Raw genomic sequence first — 25,907 nt, forward strand, 5'->3', positions numbered from 1 at the left:
AGATCTCTCTCGATAGAAGTAATTGAAGCTCGGTAGGCCGTCACATGCTCGTTTCTGCCTGGGGATTTTATTAGTAACCTTTCCTTCATCTCCATTAATGAAAAAAAAAAATCTTGAAGTTTACATCTAGGAAGAGAATTGACCAATAACTGCGGTCAGCGCAGCCACCTGGATGTATGGCTTGCTGACAAAAAATGTAAGCTCATAAACATCAATGCATTTTTACCTGAATAGCACTGCATAACCATAAGACTACGAGAAATAGGGTTTCGCTATTGTGATCTTTATAGGAAAAAAAACAACAAAACTTAGCGACAGCTTTGGAATAAAAAAAACTTCCTCAAGCCGGTCCTCATTTAGTTGTGAAACGCCTGCTTTCTGCCGCTCTTTGGCGCTGCAGTCGTACGATACATTGTTATTTTTCAGGCGCCTAGCGGCACATATCTACATTCGGGGACCAGCCCAAATCGGAAGGCATCCCCGCCCGACCAGAGTACAATCTCCACTTCTTTTGCTGATGCATATCCCGTGAGGACACTCGCAGTACCAACCACTTTAAAACTGCTAGGACACGGGATCACCGCCACCATCATCACCATCGTCATCCACATCAAACTGATTGCATTCAAAACGGGGTTTTACACTGATAATACGAAATGAACCACTTGCGTTATAACTGAACAAATGCGAATATGTAACTGAGCATTTTTTTTTTGCACGTTTCGCGCCGCTAAAAGACACCCTCGCGTTACGATAGGTCCCCCTGTACTTTCTACTATCCCCTCACCTCTTTCTTTTCACTTCTACACGCTGCCTGCTATCCTTTATTTCCGCTGCCCCAGCTCAGGTGCTTCCAGCAGCGATAGCAGATGCCGGGGCTAGCAAAAATTATTTTTCCTTCCTTATTCAATGCATGATAAAAACCATCACTACTACTACTACGATCTGACGGAAGAGGGGAAGGTGGCGGGATATCGGATGTGTCAAGGTCGTAGTAGTAGTAGCGCCGCTTTTTAAGCGAGGCTTGTTTACACTCCTTTTTATAACTTTCTTTCCCTTTTTCATTATGCCTAATGGCAAACAGCTCGAATAAAAAAAATGCTACTACGATACGGATCACGCTGCAATGGGTCAAACATGGCAAGTCCCAGCAACATCGAGCACAAGCGATGACAACGACGATGTCAACAACCGCCAACGGCTAACGCGCCACTCAGCGCGTGTCGTTTACCGTTGGCGCGCTTTCCGAGGTGTAAAGGTGGGGACTTTCAAAGCCTCCTCGCCAGTCGGTCTGCTGTGCCCGGCGCCACTGGTGGTCGGACGCTCTCTCGCTCGCTCACCCTGCCCTGCTGACCCCAAGCTGCGAGGAGGCATCGAGACCAGAGATGAGCTCCCCTGCCGTGGCTACCGTGGACGCCAACGCCGACGACCTCATCACCATCTGGTCCGAGGCCGGTCTGCTCTTCACTGACCTTGAAGGCCGACAGCCGGCGTTCGCCCCCGGAGCTGCTTCCCGAGCCATGCCCGGACTGAGCGAGCAGAGGAAGGCCCGCCAGTTCTGCGACGTCGTCTTCAAGGCCACGGACGGAGAAGAGGTGTGGGCGCACCGGTTCGTCATGGCAGCCAAGTGAGCTAACGCTCTTTTCTTGCCCGAATTTCCTCTCGCGCCATTTCGCCTGCAGTGCTGCAGTGTTGAAGGTGTCCGTCACACATACTGTAACTTACACAGGCTTTGGCCATTACTGACCCTTAGCGTGTACGTTATTCAAATGGTGGCGTTATTTATTCATTATTGATTAACTCAAAGTCAAAACGAGGACTCTGCGTCTGTTACGCATTCAGTAAGACATTTTGAGCCCGTATGCCTTACGCATCCGATAACGGAAACATTCGGAGCCCATTGTTCATGAAGAATGTTCATGAAGAACTGAAGTGATATAGGAAGAATGTAAACTACGATTAAGATCGCCCGTCGTTAGGCTACATCGATCAGACGAAGCGTTTAGTTGGTTGGCGCATCTAGAAGTAAGAACGCGTTCCCGTTTAGTGCGCGGTCTTCTGTAGCGCAGCCACGAAAGTTCATCAGGCTGACTCTTTGTTTTGTTTCTATAGCCTGTGCTATGCCACCCAAGCAGAGCTACTTTGCTTCCTGTTTATTCATGTGAGGGGCTTTGCCTTTTCCGCATGCTTCTGGCCGCCTCTCACACTGCAGGTTCTCCGGCTGCGGCAACCTCTTCAACGTAACCAAAGAAGCGATGACCAAAGACCAGGATCAAGAGAAGCAGGAGTGGATGCCACCCATCCGCGTGGTAGTGAGTGACATGAGTAGCGACATGCTCGAGCTGCTCGTCGACTTCGCCTACCAAGTGCCCCTCCACGGACGCATCGGGCTACACAACGTCGGTCAAGTGCTCGAGATGGCCGAGAAGTACAACGTGAGTTGGGGACATTGAACAAGGCGGAGTCCAGCTGGGCGCTGACAGTGCGCTGCTGGCGACACGGGATCAGCTACTTGACAGAAGGGTAGATGGATACCTGCTGTAACCTGTAGCATAGGGCAGCATGTAGATAGATACAACGGTAGATGAATGCACACGACAAGAACTAGCCCAGCCAGTTGCTATGAACAGCTGCTGTTTGGGACGGAGAGAGAAAGGACAACAGGAGGCTGTTACGACAGCGAGGCTCACTGTCTACATGCTGTGACTAAACGTGTTTGAAGATGGGACACGTGGAATAACGACCTGCAGACGTATAACTCCAGGATCAAGCGGAACTCTACCCACCAAACTGCCATTCATGAAGATTGGTAGTTTAGTGGGTCGAGTTACCGTTATCCCTCAAGAGAAAAGTATACAACAGCTGTATTTTACCGGTGCTCACCTATGGGGCAGAAACGTGGAGGCTATCAAAGAGGGTTCAGCTTAAGTTAAGGACAACGCAGCGAGCTATGGAAATAAAAATAATAGGTGTAACGTTAAGAGATCGGATGCGGGCGGAGTGGGTGAGAGAACAAACGCGGGTTAATGACACACTAGTCGAAATCAAGAGGAAGAAGTGGGCTTGGGAAGGGCACGTAATGCGAAGGCAAGATAACCGCTGGTCATTAAGGGTAACGGAGTGGATTCCAAGAGAGGGCAAGCGTAGCAGGGGGCGGCAGAAAGTTAGGTGGGTGGATGAGATTAAGAAATTTGCAGGAATACGGTGGCCGCAACTGGCGAAGTTCAGGGTTAATTGGAGAGACATGGGAGAGGCCTTTGCCCTGCAGAGGGCGTAGTCAGGCTGATGATGATGATGATCCACCAAGGAGGACCTCCTACCAATGGCATTGGCCTATTGCAATGTCGTTAAGGTCAACCACGTTTCACTTACCACGGCCGCTAATAGATGCGCGCTAAAACGTGCAAGGCGGTTAAGCGCGACATCACGAGAATCGGTCGATGCCATTGGTTGGAGCGCCTCTTTTGAGTGTCATCTATGGCTTCATTCTTGAGCTGTATTAGACCAGTGTCGTCTCTACGAAGTGACAAAGTGTGGCTTCAAATACTGGACGGGATCCACGGCAGCGGGAGAATTCCTACAGACGCTGGAACGAGAAGATTCGAACTGTCGTCCTTGTAACTTAGCGTGTCCAGAGAGGCAGTGTGTTCGTGCCGAGGCCAGAACCGCAAGGATAGCGACTAAACCGGCATTCTCCTATTGGCTGAAATTAGGGTCGCTAAAAAGGGACGAAGAACAAGAGAGGAAGATGAGAGAACAGTGACAGAATACTCGAATATTACGTCGTTCTAATAAATAACGGGTAATTAAGATAGGACACCGCCCAGTACAAGATGACAGTAGAAGAAAGCTGTCTAGACTAGCGGTGAGGACGCTGCGCCACATCCCAAATTATGGGTGCTAAAGCATAGAGTGACAGAAAGAAGCACGATACTGTATCAAGCAGTTAGGATGCTTGCGGACTGTGGCTGTAATCATAATTGGTTCGTCTGTTCAAGCTTTCTAGTTTGCTTTGATTCTTTTCGCCTATACGCTCGTTCCTTCTCGAAAGCAGAAGGCCGCTAGACCGAAGTCCCGATGTATGCATGACTGAGGATATGAAAATCAATAAGTGTACAAAAGGGTCGTACAACGTGTCGAGGCCGGAGGGAAGCCATCACCAGGGGTACGAAGCCGGGTCTCTTGTCATGGGGATGCTGAGTGGCAGCTGACGTGTGTGTCGCGCTGTCACTTGCGGCATCACTGCTGGGGGCTTCGACTGTCGCAGACTGGTTATACGTGGCTCCCGGAGGTCCGATGCTGGCTCCACCAAATCTTTGGTCCAGGTCCACCACGCAGAGAAGACGTGTGCAGGCGGAAAAGTTCAAACGGGTGACCTTCGGGTGTCTTGAATATCTCAAGTGGCTCCTTCAGTGCAGCTGTGGTTGCGACGTCGTTAGAATGGGCGGGGTAGGTGTTGCGCCTCTGTTTATCTTCCGGTCTCGAAAGAGTGCGAAGGATGACGGTTTAGGACGACGCAAGTAGCATCCGAGGCTCAATAGACTGACGGATAAAGAAACTGGCGGGAAGATCAGCAGATTAGCACTCTTCCAAGGGGAGGATGGAAGCCGTGGATCCCGTGCTAGCAAGCAGACGTGGTTGTGTGACCAGTTTCGGCCTGTGCTCAGAAATAGAAGAGTGTGGCCGGTTCCGAGTCAACCAAAATCGCGCAGGACGGAGTAGAGATGCTCGGATGTTGGAGGTTGGCATACTTCTCACGGGCTGTGACGCATTCGGTCAAGCTAACCGATGGAATAATCGCAGAATGCGGGTAACAGGCAGCAAGATGCTACCGAAGCAGTAAGAGTCTTTCAGAAAGGTGACAGAGCATCTTGTGGTATTCGTCTATATTTCCGGGTGGACGCACCATTATTCAGCAAATTAGACATGTCAAGGCTAGTGGCTGGAGTAGATGGCCAGGTCCATAGGCTCTAGGTCTTCGTGGGCAAGGCTTGCTATCCTTGGGTAGTCTGTTTACCCATGGAACCGGAGAAACCTGAAGAAGACGGGATTGAGGCGTGTTAATCTTCTATCATCAGCCTCTGCATAGAGCGCATTCCTTTCCAGTATGCGTAACAGCCCTTTGAGTCTCGCTTAACCTCGGGCACTTTTCGGGATGTGACCAACTGATGGTTTGTTGAGGACTCCAGGTGCAAAGGCTTGCGCACATAGAACAAATAGTGTAAAGGGTCGGTCCGGTCAGTCCCTTCGTTCACGAAGGTGTTGCTGAGGACAGAGTTTAAGCAGCCACGTCCGAACGGAGCATTGGTGTCAGCGTCGAGCCATTGAGCAGGGAGACAGGTCCATGGGGCACGATGCGCAGGAGTCAGCTGCGACGGAAGTGACCTTTCTGTACGTGCGCTAGAAGACATTGTGGATCGTGGGGTTACGACGACGATCAAACTGAGGTGGCTCGGGACATTCGCCGACACGAAGCGAATACAGAAATCAGGAGCGTAGAGTCGCATAATCGGTGACCAAACGGTTGCAAGGAGGGGAGGTTGCTGGACACTGCCCGTCGGAGGCAGCAGCGGCGTAACTTTCGTAGTCTCCATGGAGCGGCTCATAGTAGATGTCGACGAGCCAACGCGCAGGCGTTCAGCGAGCTGGCAATCGGGAGAGACGTCAGTCTTCAAAGAGGAGGCCGGAAGACGAGGGTCTCGATGCGCGGTGCTACCAAGCAGACGTGGTTCTGTGACCAGCTTTGTCCTGGACTCAGAAATGAGGAGAGATAGCGCAGCTATGGCTGCCCGGTGCCAAGCCAATCAACCAGCACGATGAACGGAGTTGAGATGCCCGGCTGTTGGCTGCGAGCGTGCGTCACGCGGACTTATGATGATGATGATGTCCTCAGGCTTGCGTCCGCTCCTGTCGCTTCGTTGTCGTTGATCTGGGTCAGTCACAAGCTGAAAAAAAAAGAAAGTTAAGCGATGGCCCTTCCTATTCATTCAAATGGTAAAATTGACAGATTGTTATTGAGAGATATAAACATGATGTCTTACACCATTTATGATTGCTCAGATGTTTAATATCTATTTTTTAGGACTGCTGGAATCGATAAATGATATGCTATTTATCGACTTTCCCAACGTCTAACCGTGTCACCCACGGGATGGTGGTGGAGCACCAGCAGGAGCACCTGGCTAGACCAATAGAACTTTTCTCAACGGCGATAAAACAAAAGATAACTTGTTACCGTGCAGCTACGAGCTCGGCGACGTTATGATCAGTATCATCATCGCCACGGGCGTCCCCTTACCACAAGCAGCCGTGTACCTGACACCGAACATTGCAGCCAAAGGCGTCATTCATTTCCTCTGCAGCCATGTCATGCTGTACATATTTGCGTTTTAAAAGCTGTCAAGTAAAGTCACGGCGTCCAGGCTGCCGCTTCTGCCCTCCTGGTAACGTTAATGGCCAGAAATTAGGGATTAGGGAAATGAGGATGCCTGGTCTTATTATTTTTAAGAGATGCGGTTTACACGTCCTAGGATGCCACGACACGAACATGGACACTTTCGTGAACCAAGGGCCAAAAATGGGACCTATTTGGACTTCATGTTTCTGTGGAAATTGGAAGATGCAGCCGGTAATAAATACATAAGTTCCCAGAGTACATATGAGCATGTGATTTTCACGGTGCTTTAACGCGCGTGCAACGAATCTTTCGTGCGACTGGATAGTGGATAGCTATGACGTTCAGAAGTACTTGTATCTGGGCGCGTTGGTTCATAACTTTTCAGGAGGACACAGGGGCGCTCGTCCCTGTCTACTTCTATGTCCGTGTCTTTTATTGTGCCCCTGTTTCCTCCTGAAAAGCTATGACGTTGCCCTACTAATGCGCGCGTATAGAGTTGAGATGTAGGGGAACCTAGCTCATAATAATAGGGACATTACCATGCCACAAAACGCTTTTTAACCGAAATAAGACAAAATGCTTTTACCTGTAGATACTCTTTCCCACTTTGAGACAAAAAAAATTCTTTGCACTCCTCGGGTAGTCCTCGAAGCGATCTTCTCTGAAGACTCTTTTTCAGACTGTTCGCTTTGTGCAATAACTCCTGAGCTTCACTGGAATTTTATTTCGCTTCTATTCACTCCGATGACGCAGATAAGCAAGATTCGCGAACACTGCATCAGCATGCTTAAGCAGAACCTGGAACCGGACTCCTGCGTCGACACCTACCATCTGGCCCTCAGCAGGGGATACAACAACCTTGCTGCAGATGCACTTCGCTACCTGATCCGACACTTCGATGAGGTGTGAACTCCAGGGCGAGCTTCAGCGACACTACCCGGGTTGCTCGTTTAGGATGCAGTAAAGCGAATTGTTTGGTTTGGTTTGGTTTATGGGGTTTAACGTCCCAAAGCGACTAAGGCTATGAGAGACGCCGTAGTGAAGGGCTCCGGAAATTTCGACCACCTGGGGATCTTTAACGTGCACTGACATCGCACAGTACACGGGCCTCTAGAATTTCTCCTCCAAAGAAATTCTAGCCGCCGCGGCCGGGATCGAACCCGCGTCTTTCGGGTCAGCAGCCGAGCACCGTAACCGCTAAGCCACCGCGGCGGCCCTAAAGCGAATTGTATTGAAGAACAAGCATACTCCACAGACAGGATAAAACTACAGTAAAATAGAACGTTGAGCTAGTTGGTGCATCATATTTCTAGAAACAGTGCAAAATATACAAACAAGCAGATGGGAAGAACGTTCACTGTCGACGTGCGAGAAAAAGTGCACATAAGACAAACAGGCACATGCTTGACCATATGTTTAAGGGAAGACAGCGGTTCCTTGGTTAGCGCCGCGTCCTCGAGCTAGGCACTTCATCATAAAAAAATGTCGCCACGTATCCACTCGAACTCCCCTGTTTAACCAGGCTTCGGTGTTCTGCAAGCAAAACGATACAATAGCAAGAGAATTGAAAGAAGCATATTATCCACAAGAATCGTGACACGTGTGTAAGCACCCCGTCTGTTGTTATTCATGGTTGTCAAATTTCCTATCTTGAAGAGCCTGAATGAATTTCAGTGCTTGGTTTCTTATCTGCGAACATGCGCACTTGGTCGCGAAATTCTACTTTTTTGTGATCTGCTGGAATAAATCCTTCACTTGATGGTAAGCATTGGTTCCGTCTATTTGCCTGTCCGTGTCTTTCGCGCTGTTTCCGCGAATGCCGCGAGCTACACTTCAGCCGTGCAGTATAAACAAATAGAATTGAATTTCAGCATATGCGTAAACTTTATCTTATCTTCTACACTGCCTTATCTTCTTGTCTTATCTTATCTGTTATTAATGTCTAAATTCTTCGTTAACATGAATATGCAGATGCAAACCTATCGGGAAGGTTGCGAGAAGCATCAAAAGAAACTTCATTAAAACTTCCTGTTGGGCGAGTTGGTAGTTCATCTTGAAGTAGTAGTTATAGCGCAAACAAAGACACGGACAAGAGAGACGAAACACACACACAAGCGCTTGTGTGTGTTTTTCGTCTCTCTTGTCCGTGTCATTGTTTGCGCTATAACATTTCTACATCAAAAGAAAACTCGCTGGTTTACTTGCGAAGTCCTCACGCGGGCCCTTTATGAGGGCAACCTGCTTACGCGCAACGTTAGACGTCATATGTAGGTGGCAGCACTCATGCATTCGACTTAATTGCATCGCTCAGTTGAAAAAGTCGTTTTTCTTTCGCTTGGAACAGGTCTGGGAGAACGATGAGCAGTTCCAGTCTCTCACCCCTGAGGAGCTGCGGACCATCCTGATGGACAACCGGCTACACGCGCCTAGCGAAGTGGACGATACTTTCCGCTCGATCCTCAAGTGGATATCGGCAGACGTAGCGGAGCGGAAGAAGTACCTCGCCCAGCTTCTGCCCCTCGTGCGATTCGCGAGATGCACCGTCTCGTGAGTTCCACGTCGCCCTAGGCCTAATTCCGCGGTGTGAGCGCTCTGATTGGCTACGAAGCCGGAGGCAGACCAGCAGGCTGTACGGTTTTTCACAGTTGCCGGTAGTCAATAGACGCCTTTAGCATACCGTGTTAACCTTACCGGTACCGGAGTACCGGGAGCCCGCCCACCGCCGGTGAGCATACGCTGATTGGTCCCGATGCTGCAGGCGCGCGCGCAGCTGCAGGGTACCTGGCGCCATCTGGCTTCGTCAAGGCGATTTGTGCATGCGCACTGGCTGCTCGCAGGCTCCCGGTACTCCTGTACCGGTACCGGTAGCACGGTACACGGTATGCTAAAGGTGCCTATTAGACAACTTTAGCGTACCGCGTACCGTGTTACCGTTACTGAAGTACCGGGAGCACGCGCACCGTCAGGGGGCATGCGTAGATCGCCTTGAGAGGCAGCTGCGCGCGCACCTGCCGCATGAGGGCCAATTAGCGCAGACGCACTGGAGGTGGGCGGGCTTTCGGTACTCCGGTAGCGGTAACCGTAACACGCTACACGGTATGCTAAAGGCGTCTAGTATCTAATTACAAGTTATGAACAACATCGCTCCGCCATTACTGGTCTTGAGCGGCCCTAGTTTGGGCTGATCTGCCAGCCAACCGTTAAAGTCCAAAACAAAAGCGCAAATAAACAAACAAAACCATCATTGTGAAGAGAATTTAAGGCTGGTTTTTCAGTCAGTTTAGCAACTTAAAACATTCCGAAACGTACATTTATTTTGTGTGGATTGTTTTATTTTATTTTTCAATGAGTAGGATCTTCAAATGTGGACTAGAAAATACGTCTCGGCACGTGGAATTCGACTATGCCCGGCAAACTATTATTAATTGAATTACTTTTCTTCTCTTGCTTTAGTTTCGATTTCCACAATCGAACAGTGGCTATGAAGTACAAAAAGACTTCAGGTCACGTGAGGTGTAGCATGTAAGAATTTCACCATAATCGCTGCTTCGTCGTATTAGTTCGCATCAACTTTTAGAAGGTACTGCCCCTGGAGTGGGAATGAAAAAAATGAACAACCAGCTATTACGTAAGCTGTTACTTATAGATTAGGTATGCGACCACAACCACTCTCCTTCGCCATAGCTATCGCTCGGTAATTCAAACTAAATCCGAGACATGTGACAACAAACTGACAGGCGATCTATGGGCCGATGGGAGATAAACGTTTAGCATTAGCCTTTCGTTCTTCTTTGTATGACACTTCAAACCACTCATTTCTTTACACCAATATTTGTTGCACACTTGGTCTTTTTTGGGTGGAAGTACGGGCGAGTTGGTTGTTCAAGTTAACGTGGTCACAGCGCGAAAGCGACATCAGGAAAGGGAGAACAGGACACACGCAGCGCTGACTTTCAACTCATGAGTTTACCCAAGGAAATGGTCAGCATATACAGAAAACAAAGCATGACACCGCAGGAGAAAGAGGCCGTGCGACTGAAAAGAATAGGTTTACAATCCACGGGATAGGTATTCGGTTTTTTTTTTTGTGGGTAACAGAACAGATGTGTAGCTCCAATATGTAGTCTGGCAATCTTGAGAATAAAATACAGCATAATCTGCCAGGGACGATTTGTCGATGCGCCTTACGCGTTTTGTCTATCACTACACGACTGACCCTTCAGTTTTAACTTTTCTTTCTCGAGCAGAGAGTTCGACAGAGTCGTCACCGATCCTCAAGTCCAGGGCGACGGAGACAGCCTCAAAGTCCTCAATGCGATCCACCAGGTCGGTTACTGGTTTGCATTAAGGTGATTTACAGCGATCTTAGAAACACAGAGAACGTAAGGAATTTCGTGTGTGCTTTGTGTATTTTCCACGCTCTCGTTCTCATTGGGCTAACAAAACAGCAGTGGCAGCTGTGCCGTCAGCCTCTCCGCGTTTTCTTGGTAAGCGTACGCATTTCCAGGCACACATGGTCCGCATGACAACAGATGACGCAGTCCCAAAAGCGCCAAGCTCATTGCTGTACAGAAAGAAATATGCCCACGATGATGACTCGTGTGTAGTTTGTGGTAAATCTGACGAAAAGAATTGAGCATATTCTGTCAGAATGAAGAAGTATCCACACAGATGTCGAAGCAGACAGAATAAGTATCTTAAAAAAAAAAAAAAAACACCAAAAGACAAGACGCTATAGCAAGTATTTTCCAGGGTGCTACACCCACTAGATCAAATGTCGGTTTTTACAAGAATTGTCCCCCAACGCTTCAGGGTTGGGGCTAACGAAGGAACATGAGTGCATCCGCGGTAGATGTTGGCTATAAACGGTTGGACTGGTGGCTTAAAATCAGATCAATAAGCCAAATGTGTAAGTTTAGAAATGAAAACCGTCACGGAGTTAAAGCCAGTGTAACCTGTACTCAAAAAAGAACAAAATTCAAGATAGCTGTTTTTAAGGTTGAAAAAGTCGTAAAAGATATACACAGAAAAAAGTGACGAGCCTTGTGGCTCCCTCGACCACCCCGTATCCAAACTGATTGGGTGCTTTTAGCATTCATTCATCCAGGCACCCATCTACTCGCAGGCTCACATACTCTTTGAGGCTGCGGTCGCATTTCATTTCCCTACGCATGAAAAACCGTAAGACGCAAGAAAGATAACGACCTCGTTAACCTGGGAGTGGTTTCAGTAATCTATTTCGGGGCGCATGAAAAAAAAAATCACCAACAACAGGCGCCACGGCTCCGCTGCCCTCTTTTCGTGTAGAAAAAGATGTCCTCGTTATATCCCATACGGAGAAGAGATAACCAAATGTAGCTTTTGGTAACAGAGGGGATTCTAATGAGAGAAACGTAGGAAATATGACACTACGTAATTTGCCATGATAGGGCGGCTGCAGCTTCTGTACTACAGGACTCAGAGATCAATGTAAGAGGTCTTTATCCAAATGTAGATGAAACGTGACTAGTGGTGGTTGGGATGTTGACGATGGTATGCTCTAAGATACAGTTGAACCTCTTATAACGAAGTTGGAGGGGCCCGACGATTACTTCGTTATAGCCGTAGCTTCTTTATAACCCGTGTTGATCGAACGTGCAAGTGGAATGGTCATTCCTTCGTTATATCCAATATTTCGTTATATCCAATATTTCGTTTCAATCTGTTTCTCTATAACGAAGTTCGACTGTACATATGCAGACCAGCCTGCACTGTATTTAAGTCCTTATTATCCCGCACTGGACGGATTGCTTTGATGATTATGAACGGAGTTCATGTAGTGATGACTAGAGGGCGGATTTTTAGGCACTAAAAAGCACGTTTTAGGCGCCATAAATAGGCGGCTAAAATTGCATTTTAGGCACCTAACGGAGAAAAATAGGCACTATAAACTTTATCAAAAGTGCACACAGTTCCGAACTGGAGCGCGCAATATCTGCCGTAAAATAAAACAAAAACACAGCAGGAATGAATTGGGACCTTAAGCAAGGTGCGAACATTAGGAGCCGTTTTTTTTAAGGCTGTCGCGCAACTTTTCTTACAATACACATGCTTCAGCAGAGCAAAAGGAACGGTTACCAACCATTTTAAAACACTTTGGTACACTTCGAAACAAGCAATTCGCTTGTCGCGTACAAAAGTAGAAACAATGAATACCTTAACAGGAGGCCATGAATTTAGAAATTGATAGAAACATTGTCAATTCAAAGCATCTGACAAATGAGTTCAGTCTTCGTTCACACAGGAATTGAACAGTGTTTTATAGTTTGTGGCTTCACGTGTCTGGAGCCACGCGACTATCAAATGGTGCTTGCCATTAGAAGGGTCTGGAAACCTAAATACGAGATGGTAGAAAATGTTACACACAGTACTGCTTAATGCTGAATATACCGAAAAGTATCATAGTTCTGCACGGGCCTACGTACTACATCCACGAGGATCCATGGTAAAATAAACATCATCCATCTAGAAATCACTGTTAAAGCTATGGAAGCAGTAGCAGACAAGCACCATCTCCAGGTTGATGGACTCAGATTTATGCCTCTTATCAGTAAGAACAAGCTTGTATGCTGAAAAGGAATGCTCAACATCAATGGATGTTACAGGAGCGTGCTTGTACTTAGGAACATTTGATGGCTTTACACTGTTCGGTATCATAGAATGTTCACCGGTAAGTACTCCCGAAATTTTCTTGAGGACGGAGAACTCCTCGTTTTTGTCCAAGACGGACTGCAACTTTGCACGGATTTTCTCGGCAACTTCTCCGTGAGGAAGAGCAGCGATTCGTTGGTGCACATTCTCAATTAGTCCAATGTTGGTAGTGAGCATTAATGCTCACTACCAACATGTAGTGAGCATGGAATGTGGGGGTGTAATTACACCCCCACATTCCATTTTTTTTATAGTGCTCGCAAGAAAAGTGAAGTTAGCAGACAAGTACGTGAGGTCTCCTTGGAGGTTGTCCTGAGAGAGGGCAGTTTGAGCCCTCCTGATTAGAGCACTCTCATCACCTGAGAAACTGTTTATGACGGTCTTCAGGTCAGAAAGGTGGTCGTTGTAGTATTCAACGGCTTCCAGCCACGTTCCCCAACGTGTGATGATAGGCTCCGGCGGGAGAGGCACTTCCGAGAACTGCTCTTTAAACGCGCACAAACGAGAAAGCGCCTTCAAAAACTCACCCTTGTCTGAAGCAATAAGTTCATTAACGCCCTTGAAGTGCTTTCTGAGTTCTTCAGAAAGAAAAAATTTTCTTCAGCAAAAAAATTCTCTTAAACTGTTTCCAGCAGGTTTATGGAACATTTTACAGTTGGTTTCATTTGGAACCAACTGGGAATTATTTGGACGAACCTATAACTTACTCCGTATACTTTCCGAAATGTGGTGCCATCTGGTCAACTACCACTTTAACAGCCAAAGTCATCAACAAGCTGCCACGATAAAATGGCAGAAAATAGGAAAAAGGTTGCTTCGATATTTTCGGCTGACGTGGTTGGTATTGTGTGCACAGCCGGCCTAGGTGCAGTGTTCACCACAGCCAACTGACGAGGTCATCTAATGTTGCCACGTGTGTGTTCGACTCAAAACCGAAATGGATTCAAAACCAAACAGAATCTGAAAGCAAAACCACAGCGTATTTCAGGCCCCTTTTCTGCAGAATAGGGCATTTTTAGACACCGACGTCGGAAATAGGCATTTATAGGCACTGACACCCAAAATAGGCATTTATAGGCACTATAAAAACAGTATTAAAAATATTGTCAACACCTAATTCGTGCTCATATGTAAAAATGGTGCGCCTAGAAGCGTTGAAAAAAATAGGCATTTGCCTAAAATCCGGTCTCTAGTGATGACCGACGACTAATGTCTGGATTCATTCCCCGCCGCCCAGTCGCTGACTCGCCAGTCGATGGCGCTGGGCGAGTGTGCGGGCGTCGACCTGTCCTCGAAGGTGTGGCTCACCCCGCGCATCCCCAAGGACATCCTGTTCCTGTTCGGCGGCTGGACGTCGGGTGCCACCAACAACATGCACGCCTTCAACTGCCGAACCGGTGCCTGGCGCCTCCTGGGAAACCAGTACACCACGCCCCGGTATGCGAGGCGCATTTTTTGAAGCGAAAAGCTTCACTAGGCTAGTCAACACCGGGTCTGCAAAGGACAGTGATCAATTTTAGCCACAGATGCGCATGCGCGAGTTCGCCGCGTGACGTCACTGGAGAGGCCTAGGTGGTCGGCGGAGCCGCCGCCGAGCGCGGCTCCGCCGGTCGACCTTCGCCGTCGTTCGCGTGCTCTGCGCGTGTTTACCGAGTGTGCATCGGCGCGAGCTCGGCTTCCTCGTATGACGCTACTTGCAGCCGCGTGTTTACTTCAGTTACTACGCATGCGGAAGGAGGGCTATACAACGCGCTTGCCTACACCGTTATCGTGGTGCTCCCATTGCATTGTGCGTGAACTGCGACAGCCATGGCGTCAAACAAAGCATAACTGCAGCTTTTCGCTTGTATATACAGGCTTAACCAGAGCTAAGCCACTGCCATTTTTTTTTTGTGCAAACATGCGCGTTTTCCCTTCCTCTTGTAGAAGCTCTGTCTGCACCGTGAAATGGGTGAATTATTTCATGTCCTCGAGGAGAATAATGTGGCAGACCCCCCTTATAAAAACGGTCTATAGAAAGTCTGTAGACTTATTGTAGACTTCATTGCCTTCCTATAGATATTTCTTTTTGTCTATTCATAGTATATAGCCTGCTGAAAGTATATGGCCATAAATCTGTAGATTGTCTGTAGACTGTCTATAACGTTTGTATTGCCTATAGACTGTTCTCTAGGATTTGTCTATTGGAGAGTCCATAGACTTTATACACAGAAGTCTATAGACAGTCTACAATCTCTCTAAAAACTTTTGAGAGGGTGCAGACAAAAGAACTTCTCTAAATGTTGGTTAGCGTACTGAGGCCCCCTCCCTCATCTTCTTTACATTGTGCTTCACAAACTCACGCTATGTCCTCCTCTCCTTGGCATTGTAATGTGCATGCTCCCAACTTAAGCGTAAAAAATCGCTTACAGTAAAAGACCCACATACAAAACGCATCGAACGAATCTTATCAAGAAAATAAACTTCTTTGCCACGAAGCACTATGCAAGTTCCACTGAAACACCTGCTATCTGTCTACTTTATGTGGAAGGCTTGCAGTTTTTGCGCGCTGAAGGACAATGGCCTCTACATTAAGCCTGGGCCATAGGAAAGTCTTCACAGTGCATCTGCAAATGTGATGCGCCTGTTTCCTTTTCATTGGCCGCACATGCTTCTGGGCTTTTTCATTGATGTGACGAACAATGTGGCCAAAATAGACTGTGTCATATGGGTCCTTGTTACAAAGTTTTGAGGGCACTAAGACGACAAACGGAAAGAAGTGGACGAACAAGTCGGTGAATTAGTGCAATGTTACTCTCTACTTCTGTCTGTCCGTCGTTTTAGCGCCGCAAAATACCTACCATACCTTAAGAATTATGCGGTCGTCGGCGCAATGTGCTTTCCTCCCCCGCAGGGCGTACCATGGCGCGGCGGTTCTGAACTCTTGCATTTACTTCGTGGGCGGCTTCAATGGCCGCGAGTGTTACCACTCCGTCGTCTGCTTCGACGTCAACCTGAACCGCTGGAGCCACAAGGCAAACATGATGCAAGCCCGCTGCTACGTCAGCGTGGCCACACTGCAGGCAAGCCACTACGAGAGGGAAGACGACCCGATCTCTCTCGCTTCTGCTCTTGTCCTTCCCAGTTTTAACGTGACGCTCGTCATTATAGCGAAACGAACCATGCTCAACGGCCCTCTGGACAAGACATTCTTCAGGGGCGGCCTTTCTACAAACCGTGGTCCAGCAACGCCGGCTGCAGCGAGAAGGGCATACACGACAACCATGCATTTCAAATCGATAGCACTTCAAAGATGTCGATTGCGAAACTCGGAATCCGTCAAAACCAGGCATATTCCGCTGGCAGTATTTTGTAGTTTAGTAGGGTGAATCGACAGTGAGTTGGTAACCTTTTGATGCTCAAAATTTTATTCAAGGAGCGGAACGCTCAGGATATAGTTTACATGGAATAAAAGAAATGAGGTGTCGGAAAGAATTTGGCTTTATTTAAAATTAGCATGATGAGGAGTTGGCCAATGAAGAGCTTCTCTTCGATGTTCTAAATCTCACGTCCACAAGCCATTGCTGCGCACTGTAGAGGAAGTATGCAATAGACTGAACTAGAAATATGCTAACAATCAGTTGTCGTTCACCTCTTCCAACGTGCGACGGCTGGTAAACCGGACCCTTTCAGTGTGTTTCCCGAACAAAAAGAAGGGAGGGCGGCCGCCTGTTCTTTTTATGTTATGACGTTCAAATCGCCTTGTATTGCAACAGATGACAACAGAAAGATAAAAGCTGGTATGTTATGCGAGGAAAAATATATTTGAGGTGTTGCTCTGCAGAAACGCTGCGAAGCAGCTCGGCAATTAACTATTTGAACATGTGACGCACGACAAGTCTTCCCTTTGTGCTAAAAGGGCTTAAAAGAAATTCTGATGCTGATGATGATGTTGGTGAACCCTTTTCTTCCTGTACCTGGTCTCTGCCTGGATTTCTCGTCTCGTCGCAGGGTCTAATCTATGCCATGGGTGGCTTTGATGGCCGCCTGCGGACTAGCAGCGTCGAACGCTACGACGCCAAGAAGAATCAGTGGACCCAGGTTGCACCCATGAATGACGTCAGGAGCGACGCTGCTGCCACGACGGCTGCAGGACGAATCTACATGTGAGCTTGGGGGAATGAATGTGATTTAGCGAAACTGGACATGCTTGCAACTGAAGGTCAGCTCGGCCGACAGGGACCAGCTAGAAGACATAACTTGCTGCTGAGTCGATGGTGGAGAGGTTTTCTCGCCAAAGTAGTGCAGACCGATAGCTGGACATCACGCAAGGAAACACTTTCTTTAGGACAAGAATATATTTATCTGAAAATGTATTGAATGTCCCGTTAGCGTCCTGCAACTTGACTTGTTTTTGAGAGCGTGTTGGAGAGAAATGCTATTATTTGTTGTTGAGCCGATATTTACCCTCTCGTGTTTAAAACAACGCACAAGCTCTAGTGTGAGATATTAGGGAAGAAAGGCTCTTGAAAGTATTGGGGTGGAAAATAAGAAACAAAGGCGTGTCAAAAAAATGAAAACATGTCGGCCATGAAATTTGGAAGCCGGCACTTCATGTTAAAATATAAATTCCATTTGCTCTAGCGCTTAGCCAGTACGCCGTATTTTAAACTGGTGAAGTGTTCTCTACTCCATATACTGGTGACATATTACATCAAAACCGGTTACACTCCGTGAACTGACCCGCTGCCACTTTCCACATTTATGTCTTGCTTTAAACATCGTTTATCTTTTCCCTCAATTGGGCTAATAATAACAGGGCTAATTGGCCATCACTTTTATAGGCCCTTGTACAGCTGCGGAGGTAACAGGGCTGCTGCAGATAAGCAACCGGGTATGCACGTTTAATGTACAGCTCAGAACCGAGATGGCGCCACTTACACGCCCGGTTACCGGTTTTGGCATGCGTTCTTGAGAGCGGGTGCATATATCTTTGAGGGTTGAGCGTGGTACGTAGAATGCGTACTTGCATTAAAAGCTTCGCCCCATCGATTGCTTTCTTCTTTTCGGCTCAGCGTGGGTGGCTTCACGGGTCGGGAAGTGCTGGACACCGTCGAGTCCTACGACCCGTCATCGAACACATGGACCAGGGTACTGACGATGTCCACGCCTCGGAGCGGTGTCAAGGTCGCCACGCACAAGGATATCATCTACGTGATCGGGGGTTACAACGGCGTCACGCGTCTGTCCACAAGTATGCTTTTAATTTATGATCCCATTTCTTGGATTACAAAGCGAGACAGGATGAAAGAGAACTTGTGGTCTTAGTAGTAACGGTTCTGGTCCAATGGCTCAGCAGCAACCAAGAAGGCAATGCGCTAAACTCCAGCTTGTGATGTACCGCAATGAAGCGTTGAAGCATTGACGCAATGAAGATACCAGCGTTTCATTAAAATAAGTGTGCATGGAAAATAAGCGTATAAAACAAGTAAATGTCGCAAAGGAAGGTGTTCATTTCGAATTCAGCGGCTCTGAACAAAAAGTTTAATTTTTATGGTCCTCTTCAACGCTTTATTTGCGTTAGTTTTAGAACCACCGGGTTGGAAAAATCTTACCGTCTGTCCGTATGAAGCCTCTGTTGGCAATAGGCAAGGTGGAGAGAGGGAACGTGAAAGAGGGCGGGAATTAATGGGTGGCTGGTGTCGAAGATGAGAGGGAAATTCCCTTCTCCACTCTCAGGGAAGAGGGAGGGATGGCGAAAAGAGGGTGGGAGGCGACGGGTGGCAGGTGGGGGATAGTGCAGCGAGGGCATGGCGTGTCGCGTCACCCGCTCGCATGGTCTGAACCCTTTAGCTGTAGCTGCTGCTCCGTTCGGGGTGAGCATAATGCTAACGTGTATTCTGCCGCATCAATCGCATTGATCTTCTGAACTTTTTTTCTTTAACGTGTAATAATAATAATAATCTCTTTATTTGTGTCGTAGGGTACACAGTCGACACTGGAGGCCGGCAGTAAAAGCTGTCAGAAACGACAGCTTGACAGAGCCGCAGGCCCCCATGCACTTGGCATGGGGGCCTGCGTCTTGCACGTCAGCTAATCCATCAATCTGTATCCATACATATAAGGCAGGTGTCCAGTGTGACAAATGCAGCGAGGGACAAGGGTGGAGGACTGAAGAGGGGGCCTTTAGACGTCATGAGTGACGTGCTTATGTTTGGACCAATCAGTGATCGTCATTATGACCGGTAAGCGTCAGTACGGTACCGTATGCGCGCGAAAAGTGACGGCCTCCACACCATTCTCGAAAAACCCAATCTACCTCCCTACCCCAACTATTGCTTGTATGCCATCCTGCTTACCGCCACCCACAAGTGGCAACAGCCTGTCCTCAGAATAAAATAATGCTTTTTTTTCCCTCTCCCTCATCCGCGTTTCTCTTTCCAGTGGAGCAGCTCGACACCAGAAGGGCTCGTTTCTCCGAGCTGCCCAGCATGAGCCAAGCACGGAGCAACTTCGCCGCTGTCGTCCTTGAAGGGTTTATCTACGCGATAGGAGGCTTCAGCGGTGTGTATACGCGCGCTATTCACGTCTCTTGCGCATGCGCACGATACAAAGAACGCAGAGCATTCATCAAAGAGTCTCAGTCAGCCCATTCAGTAGGTGGACGTATACATAGACCTCACTGAATCAATCGGGTCGCCGCAAAGAGCGGAAGTAATAGGGGGGTTCTATGGTATTCAGTCTGGTCAAGATATACATGTATGAAGTATAATCGAAATGACATATGTATCTGAAATCTATATTTCAAAATAATTATTTAGAAACCCTTCCACGAGGAATACGGGGACAAGACAAGTACGACAAGCAGCTGATATTTTGCTGCAGGTTCTTTATCTGCCGTCTTATTTGCGCAATACTGCTGAGCGAACAAGGATTATTGGGTAGCCCCTAAGTTATTCGAGGGCCACGTATGCTGACGAAGAATTTATGTGGGAGGTTTTAGTGTGCAGCTAGCTCACATCCTGTAGACATGTAGCTGCCAGAATAGAAAAAAAAAGATTTATTTTTCTGCTTTCAATTTACGTATGTTTGTATCGAAAGAAGAGAGCCAATTTCAAGGCAAAAGAAACTGAGCCTTGTATGGCATAGAGTCGGGTCAGAAAATTATCTGTCGAATGTTATATTAGAAAGCGTTCGGGATTTTTTTCGGGTATGGTCGCAGGACGCGTTTAGTTAGAGATCGGTGGGAATTATACATTTCTTTCTCACGCTTGCAGCAAGCTTAGCCTCTCTGATTATGATGGTGAGGATGACATTCAACCTACATTTTTGCTCATTGCTTTAGGACCATCCCAAATCCTTAAGAGATTCCGCTGTGCAGTCTTTGCCGGAAGTAGCCTAGCAACAAGGTTTGTTTCGTATCCGTGAAGTGGAGCACTTATCCCACCTCTTAAGCTTTAAAGGCATCTAACGTAAACTGAAGCATTATCCTCTCCTCTTGAGACATTTGGTGTTTATGGGTGCCGTAAAGACTCCACTATACGGCTGAGAAGTAAACCCCGTTGCTTGGTTAGTTTTGGCAAAGATGTTATATTGTAGATTTCTGAATTGTTGGTAACTGATTCATCTCAGCACCTGATTTAGAAATACATCCTCTGGAGACGGGCAAGGGTTACAGGCGGACACGCTTTGCATGACACCCGCTTCACTACCTTTGCATTGCTCAGAGGCAATGGCGGAACAGATGCAAACAAGGTGAATACTTGTACATATACAAAAAGGAAGATGGAAGTGCAACACAAGGCCATGGAAGCATGTCAAGACAAATGAAAAACAAAGCAATACATTCCAATACATTACAAAACGTTGTCATCTTATTATGCGAAACACAATGAGCTCGTGGGCCACCGTGGTGGCTCAGTGGTTATGGCGCTCGCCTGCTGACCCGAAGGACGCGGGTTCGATCCCGGCCGCGGCGGCTAGAATTTCGATGGAAGCAAAATTCTAGAGGCCCGAGTACTGTGCGATGTCAGTGCACGTTAAAGAACCCCAGGTGGTCGAAATTTCCGGAGCCTTTCACTACGGCGTCCCTCAGAGCCGGAGTCGCTATGGGAGGTTAAACCCCCATAAACCAAACCAAACAATGAGCTCATTGGCTCATTTGGCGGTTTCCACTGTCACAACTCGATGCCAAGTGTCAGGTCACGTGACCACATAAGGTGGGTTTGTATGACGAGATGTATGACTAAGCATCACACGTCATGCTCGGTCATGACTAACATGTAAGATGACATCGTACAACCGAAAGCGACAACCGGAAATGACATTACTGACCAGAAAATGAAGGCCGGAAGTGGCGTCAGCATACCGGAAGTTTTGAAAAACGCCTCGATGGGCTCCTTGTGCTGCAGCAACTCAGTTTGGGAGGTGTTCTAGGCGTCCGCTCGTTGCCCATAACCACTACTGCGATTGTTTCGTTCGGTTTCAGGTTTGTTTAGTGCTTACTCATAAGCTTCTCAAAAGGGATGGTTGAGAAAGTAATAATTAATGACGCTCATCTTTAGTGATTTATTTCCGCCTTTCCCGCCTCACCAGGACTGACGACCGTGTCTCTGGTCGAGCGGTACGACATCGAAGGTCGTAAATGGTATCCGGCGCAACCCATAAATATGAACTGCAGTGCCTCGGCCGCGAGCATCGTTTACGATGTAGCCAATCCGGGTGAGTACTTTACCATACTTTCGTGTAGTATACCTCTCAACAGAAGAATTCCCGATCGCAACTTAACCGCATTGATGTAACTTCTATTCCTAATTCGTGTTCACTGCAGTGCTAAAATGCTTCACCAAAGAAGCGGTAAAGTAATTAATCACGATAGACTGTTCAGTGATATAGTACCTTTGAGGGCGAATGATATTAGTTCGCATTTTATTTGCAAAGGTGGATATTCTACAGGTCAATTCCTCGGCTTGCTTGCTTGCTAGAATTTTGCGAGCATATCTAATGCACCGCTAAAGTGGTTTGGTTTGGTTTGGTTTATGGGGTTTAACGTCCCAAAGCGACTCAGGCTATGAGAGAAGCCGTAGTGGAGGGCTCAGGAAATTTCGACCACCTGGGGTTCTTTAACGTGCACTGACATCGCACAGTACACGGGCCTCTAGAATTTCTCCTCCAAAGAAATTCTGCCGCCACGGCCGGGATCGAACCCGCGTCTTTCGGGTCAGCAGCCGAGCATCATAGCCACTGGGCCACCGCAAGTGAATTTCATCTACTGCTGAATGTTGCACTGTAAACGTCAAAGGTTACTACTGGACCTTCATTATGTGAACTAGTGCCTGTAATGTATGATATATCTTGCATGCCATCGGTTGACTTTGTCACTTTGTGTGCGCTTGACACCAGTATTTCCTTTTTTTTTTTTCGGAATACTTTTTGTAAAGATTATTGTCATCCTTATTTTTATACTTGCCCGACTTAAACGAGAAAATTTTCTTTGGAAAACAAGTCGCGAAGGCATTTTTCTAAGCTCGTTTTCGTTTGCATTAGAGCTGTGATGTCTCAAACAACGTGGCTCGTTCGAGAGCACCGGAAATACAAAGGGCGCGCCTCAGAACGCGTTGCAAATAAAAAAAAGAAACAAAAGAGCCTTCTAAAAATTTTTCAAAAAAAAAAGCAGAGACGTACAAATTTATTTTCGAAAGGAGTTCACGACATAGAACATCTTACCTGTACTGTCCGTATGAGTCCTACTGAACATGATGAGTGGCTTTTCTCTCAAGGTTACAAGAGAAATAACTGTAGCGGCACCTAATGGACCTTTTCAGCAGCAAAAATTCTCAAAAGTTGATCGGCTGAAACGAGTGGTGGCCAATCGTGCTTTAACTATTGCATTGAGAACTGCAAATTCTCAATAATCTGTCTACATTCAAAACACCGCGAAATCGACTCGGCGAGCATATAAATTTTGCAGCAATAAGGAAAAGTTGGCAAACTGGTACTGGCCTGAAATTCTTATATTACTTTTACTTGCCCTCCTTATTGTTTTACTGCGCTCACATGTTCGAAATGTACAATGTATGAAGGAGAAAAAGAATCGATTTCACAAATATTGATTGATGGCACACTCACAACGGATGACGGCGACATAGCCCAGCACAGCTCATTCCCTGTGCCAAATGTGTGCATTACCGAGCTTCAGGAGAAGCTTGTTTCTAATGCGGGTTTTATTCCTTGTACTAGGGGAGTAATTACATGAATAATTTTTGCTTTGAACCCCCGCACCGCGAATTTTTCTTTAACTACAAAATTTCTGTATTCACTGTAAAGCTTTCCTTTACCGTCGTACGGCTGCGCTTGGGTGGATGCTAATAAGTAATTACTCCCTTATTACATGTATGCTTCAATTTAGGGGATTACCCTGAACACATTCGATCAGTTCTGTTCCTTATTCCGGAGTTATCTACATGCTGCTGATTCTTAAAAACCAAAACTTTTTGTGGTCCTTACGGAATCTCAAGCATACGTCTAAAGCGACAACCCCAACTTATTGCCACATTTCTTGAAAAAAATTTTTGTACTCCACACCCCACAGGGAGACTGCCTGATGATTTGAAGGTGGCCCAAGCTGTTTTTGCATTTAACAACGGGGATCACCTATCATTACAAAATTTTCGTTAAATTTCTTTAACTCTTTTCGGCAAACTACATAAATGAGATCTTGGAGAAAATATTGTCCTTACGGAGTTTTAGCATATGTTCGGGTACAGCAACAGAGCTGCACAAGTAATTCACTCTTAAGCCTTGTCTCTCGACAATAACAATCAAACTTATGCAATCTTTTTAGATCTTACCAAAGCCTTTGATAAAGTTCCAAACAGCAAGTCAATCTTAAAACTCAAAAAGATTGGGATACCTGGCATTTTTCTCCACTGGTTTATTGCTTGCTTGACAAAACGGGCTGAGTGCGCTAAAATTTATTTAAATAAATCTCATTGAACTCTTCCAGTGACGTCAAGGGTAACATGGGGTGCTTCTGTCCAAGGCTGTACTTGCAAAGACTAACTGCACTTTCTGCGCCTTTTGCAGCTCCTGTCACAACTCTTCGGTGCACTGCCACTCATTATGGGCACTGTGTGCTGCAACCCAGAGGGCGCTGTCCGCGATTGCAAGGCCGAACAATCACGGGCAGCGCTCTTCAGTTAAAAAGAAAAAAAAAAGAAACTGTGAGCGACAGGCGCAGCAGCAAAAGCGAGAAGACATTCTTTCAAGTGATGGTTGATTGATTGATTCCTTCACTGACTGCAAAATTTCTATTTGTCCAGAAGGAATGGGCGCCCCCGTAGTCCGGGGCACCGTCCCTGTGGTGGCCCAAGCCCATCCAGGCTGGATATGTGCCCTGCCACCAGGCTGACCGCCTGAGCAAGGCAGACTGGGAACCATGCACGAGAGATTCGCACCTGCTTCGTAACATTTTCTTTCTCATGCGTAACGTTATGCGTAACATTATCACACTTATCTTGGTTAGTTCTTTCTAATGCGATGGAAGGTGGCGCTGCGAGGCTGTTACGTCAGCTACCCGAAGTTGCTGTGCACCACGGTGGTGCTGTTGGAACTGAGCAAGCTGAATTGGCTAGCGCTGCCTTCATATGCGCATTTGAATGAAACAAGCACATGCGCACCTGACCATCGCATTTGAAAGGCGCCAGTACGGTAGCCATAACTTGGTAACAGCATGCCATATAGTTTATGGTAACAGATAATAGTTGCACGGTAGCCAACCAGAACACCCTTCGGGTTAACATCCCTGCCTTCCTTCTTCCTCTTTATCTGCATGACTCGTTGCATGACGGACGCTAACAGCTCTGCGTTCTCTATGATAGAGCCACTATGTGACACTACCTTGCTCTCACTTTTGCTCTAACCACTTAGATTCCCCTTATATTCCACTAACCATCCGCATGCTTTACGATGGCATGACTCATTTTCACATTACTTCTCACCCGTTCTAATCTAATCAGTCTGATCCGACCTAATTTCTAATCCGTTTCATTTCTGTTTCTCTGCAGAGGCGTGGCTGTGACCGGGCAACCGCATCGTTTATTTTTTTTTTTTTATGCCATAGCCTTTGGGAAATGCGATCAACGGTCGCGACCTGCATGCCTGATTGTCTTGCTGCTTTGCATTCAGGGTCACCAGAAACCGAGATGCAAGAATGGAATAGAATAGGCTTTTCTATTCTATTCTGTTCTATTAAGGACAGGATAACTTATTAAGCCTGTTGCTTTCGAAGGTAGAGATTTACGATTAGAAAATAAAAGTGCAAAAATTTTCGAGGTGCCCTGGAAGTAGGTTGTTTGTCTGTTTTAATTAGACCTTAATATGGGCAGTGTATTCTTGAGCATATATGGGCATGAAGGCCATGAGGTCGAGAACTATGCCAGTTGCTAACCCGACAAAAAATAAAAGAACATGAGGTTGACGCAAGGAGGCTGTGGGCTGTTATGTACAGTTGGTCTTTCTGGGCATATTTTGAATTCTATAAAAGTTCTATCGGGGGAAAAAAGTCGCATAATAGTGGTCCAGCGCTGCTACATCGTTTCCAAAGCAGCGATAACTGGCACTTGAGAGTAGGTCTTCTCTACTCTCCTTTTATATCGAAAACTTTTCTCCGATCAAGCTCAGTAGGTTGCATCAACCCAGGCTGATACATAATTTTGTGCTTTGCGGCCAGATGGCGGCACTAGTCCACACTTTTGAATGAGAATGGCAGAGCTAGCAAAGGCCGGCGGTTTCTTTCTCACCGGACATGCCAATAACGCACTGGTGCCATATTCGTTATTCT

At 47.0% G+C, this 25,907-nt stretch overlaps 1 protein-coding gene across 1 annotated transcript; it reads left to right on the top strand.

Annotated features, from left to right (window-relative positions):
• Positions 1 to 1,385: 1,385 nt before the first annotated feature.
• Positions 1,386 to 24,476, top strand: LOC149332733 (kelch-like protein 10). Its single transcript, XM_089557544.1, has 12 exons — positions 1,386 to 1,627; positions 2,213 to 2,435; positions 7,151 to 7,300; positions 8,742 to 8,944; positions 10,645 to 10,723; positions 14,325 to 14,524; positions 15,981 to 16,149; positions 17,078 to 17,232; positions 18,142 to 18,320; positions 19,511 to 19,630; positions 21,662 to 21,787; positions 24,388 to 24,476. Exons 1-12 carry the CDS (start codon positions 1,386 to 1,388, stop codon positions 24,474 to 24,476), a joined length of 1,935 nt encoding a protein of 644 aa, XP_089413670.1.
• The last annotated feature ends 1,431 nt before the right edge of the window (positions 24,477 to 25,907 follow it).

Source organism: Amblyomma mixtum, chromosome 8 (assembly GCF_055824585.1).
Source record: "Amblyomma mixtum isolate Tamu chromosome 8, ASM5582458v1, whole genome shotgun sequence".
Taxonomy (NCBI): domain Eukaryota; kingdom Metazoa; phylum Arthropoda; class Arachnida; order Ixodida; family Ixodidae; genus Amblyomma; species Amblyomma mixtum.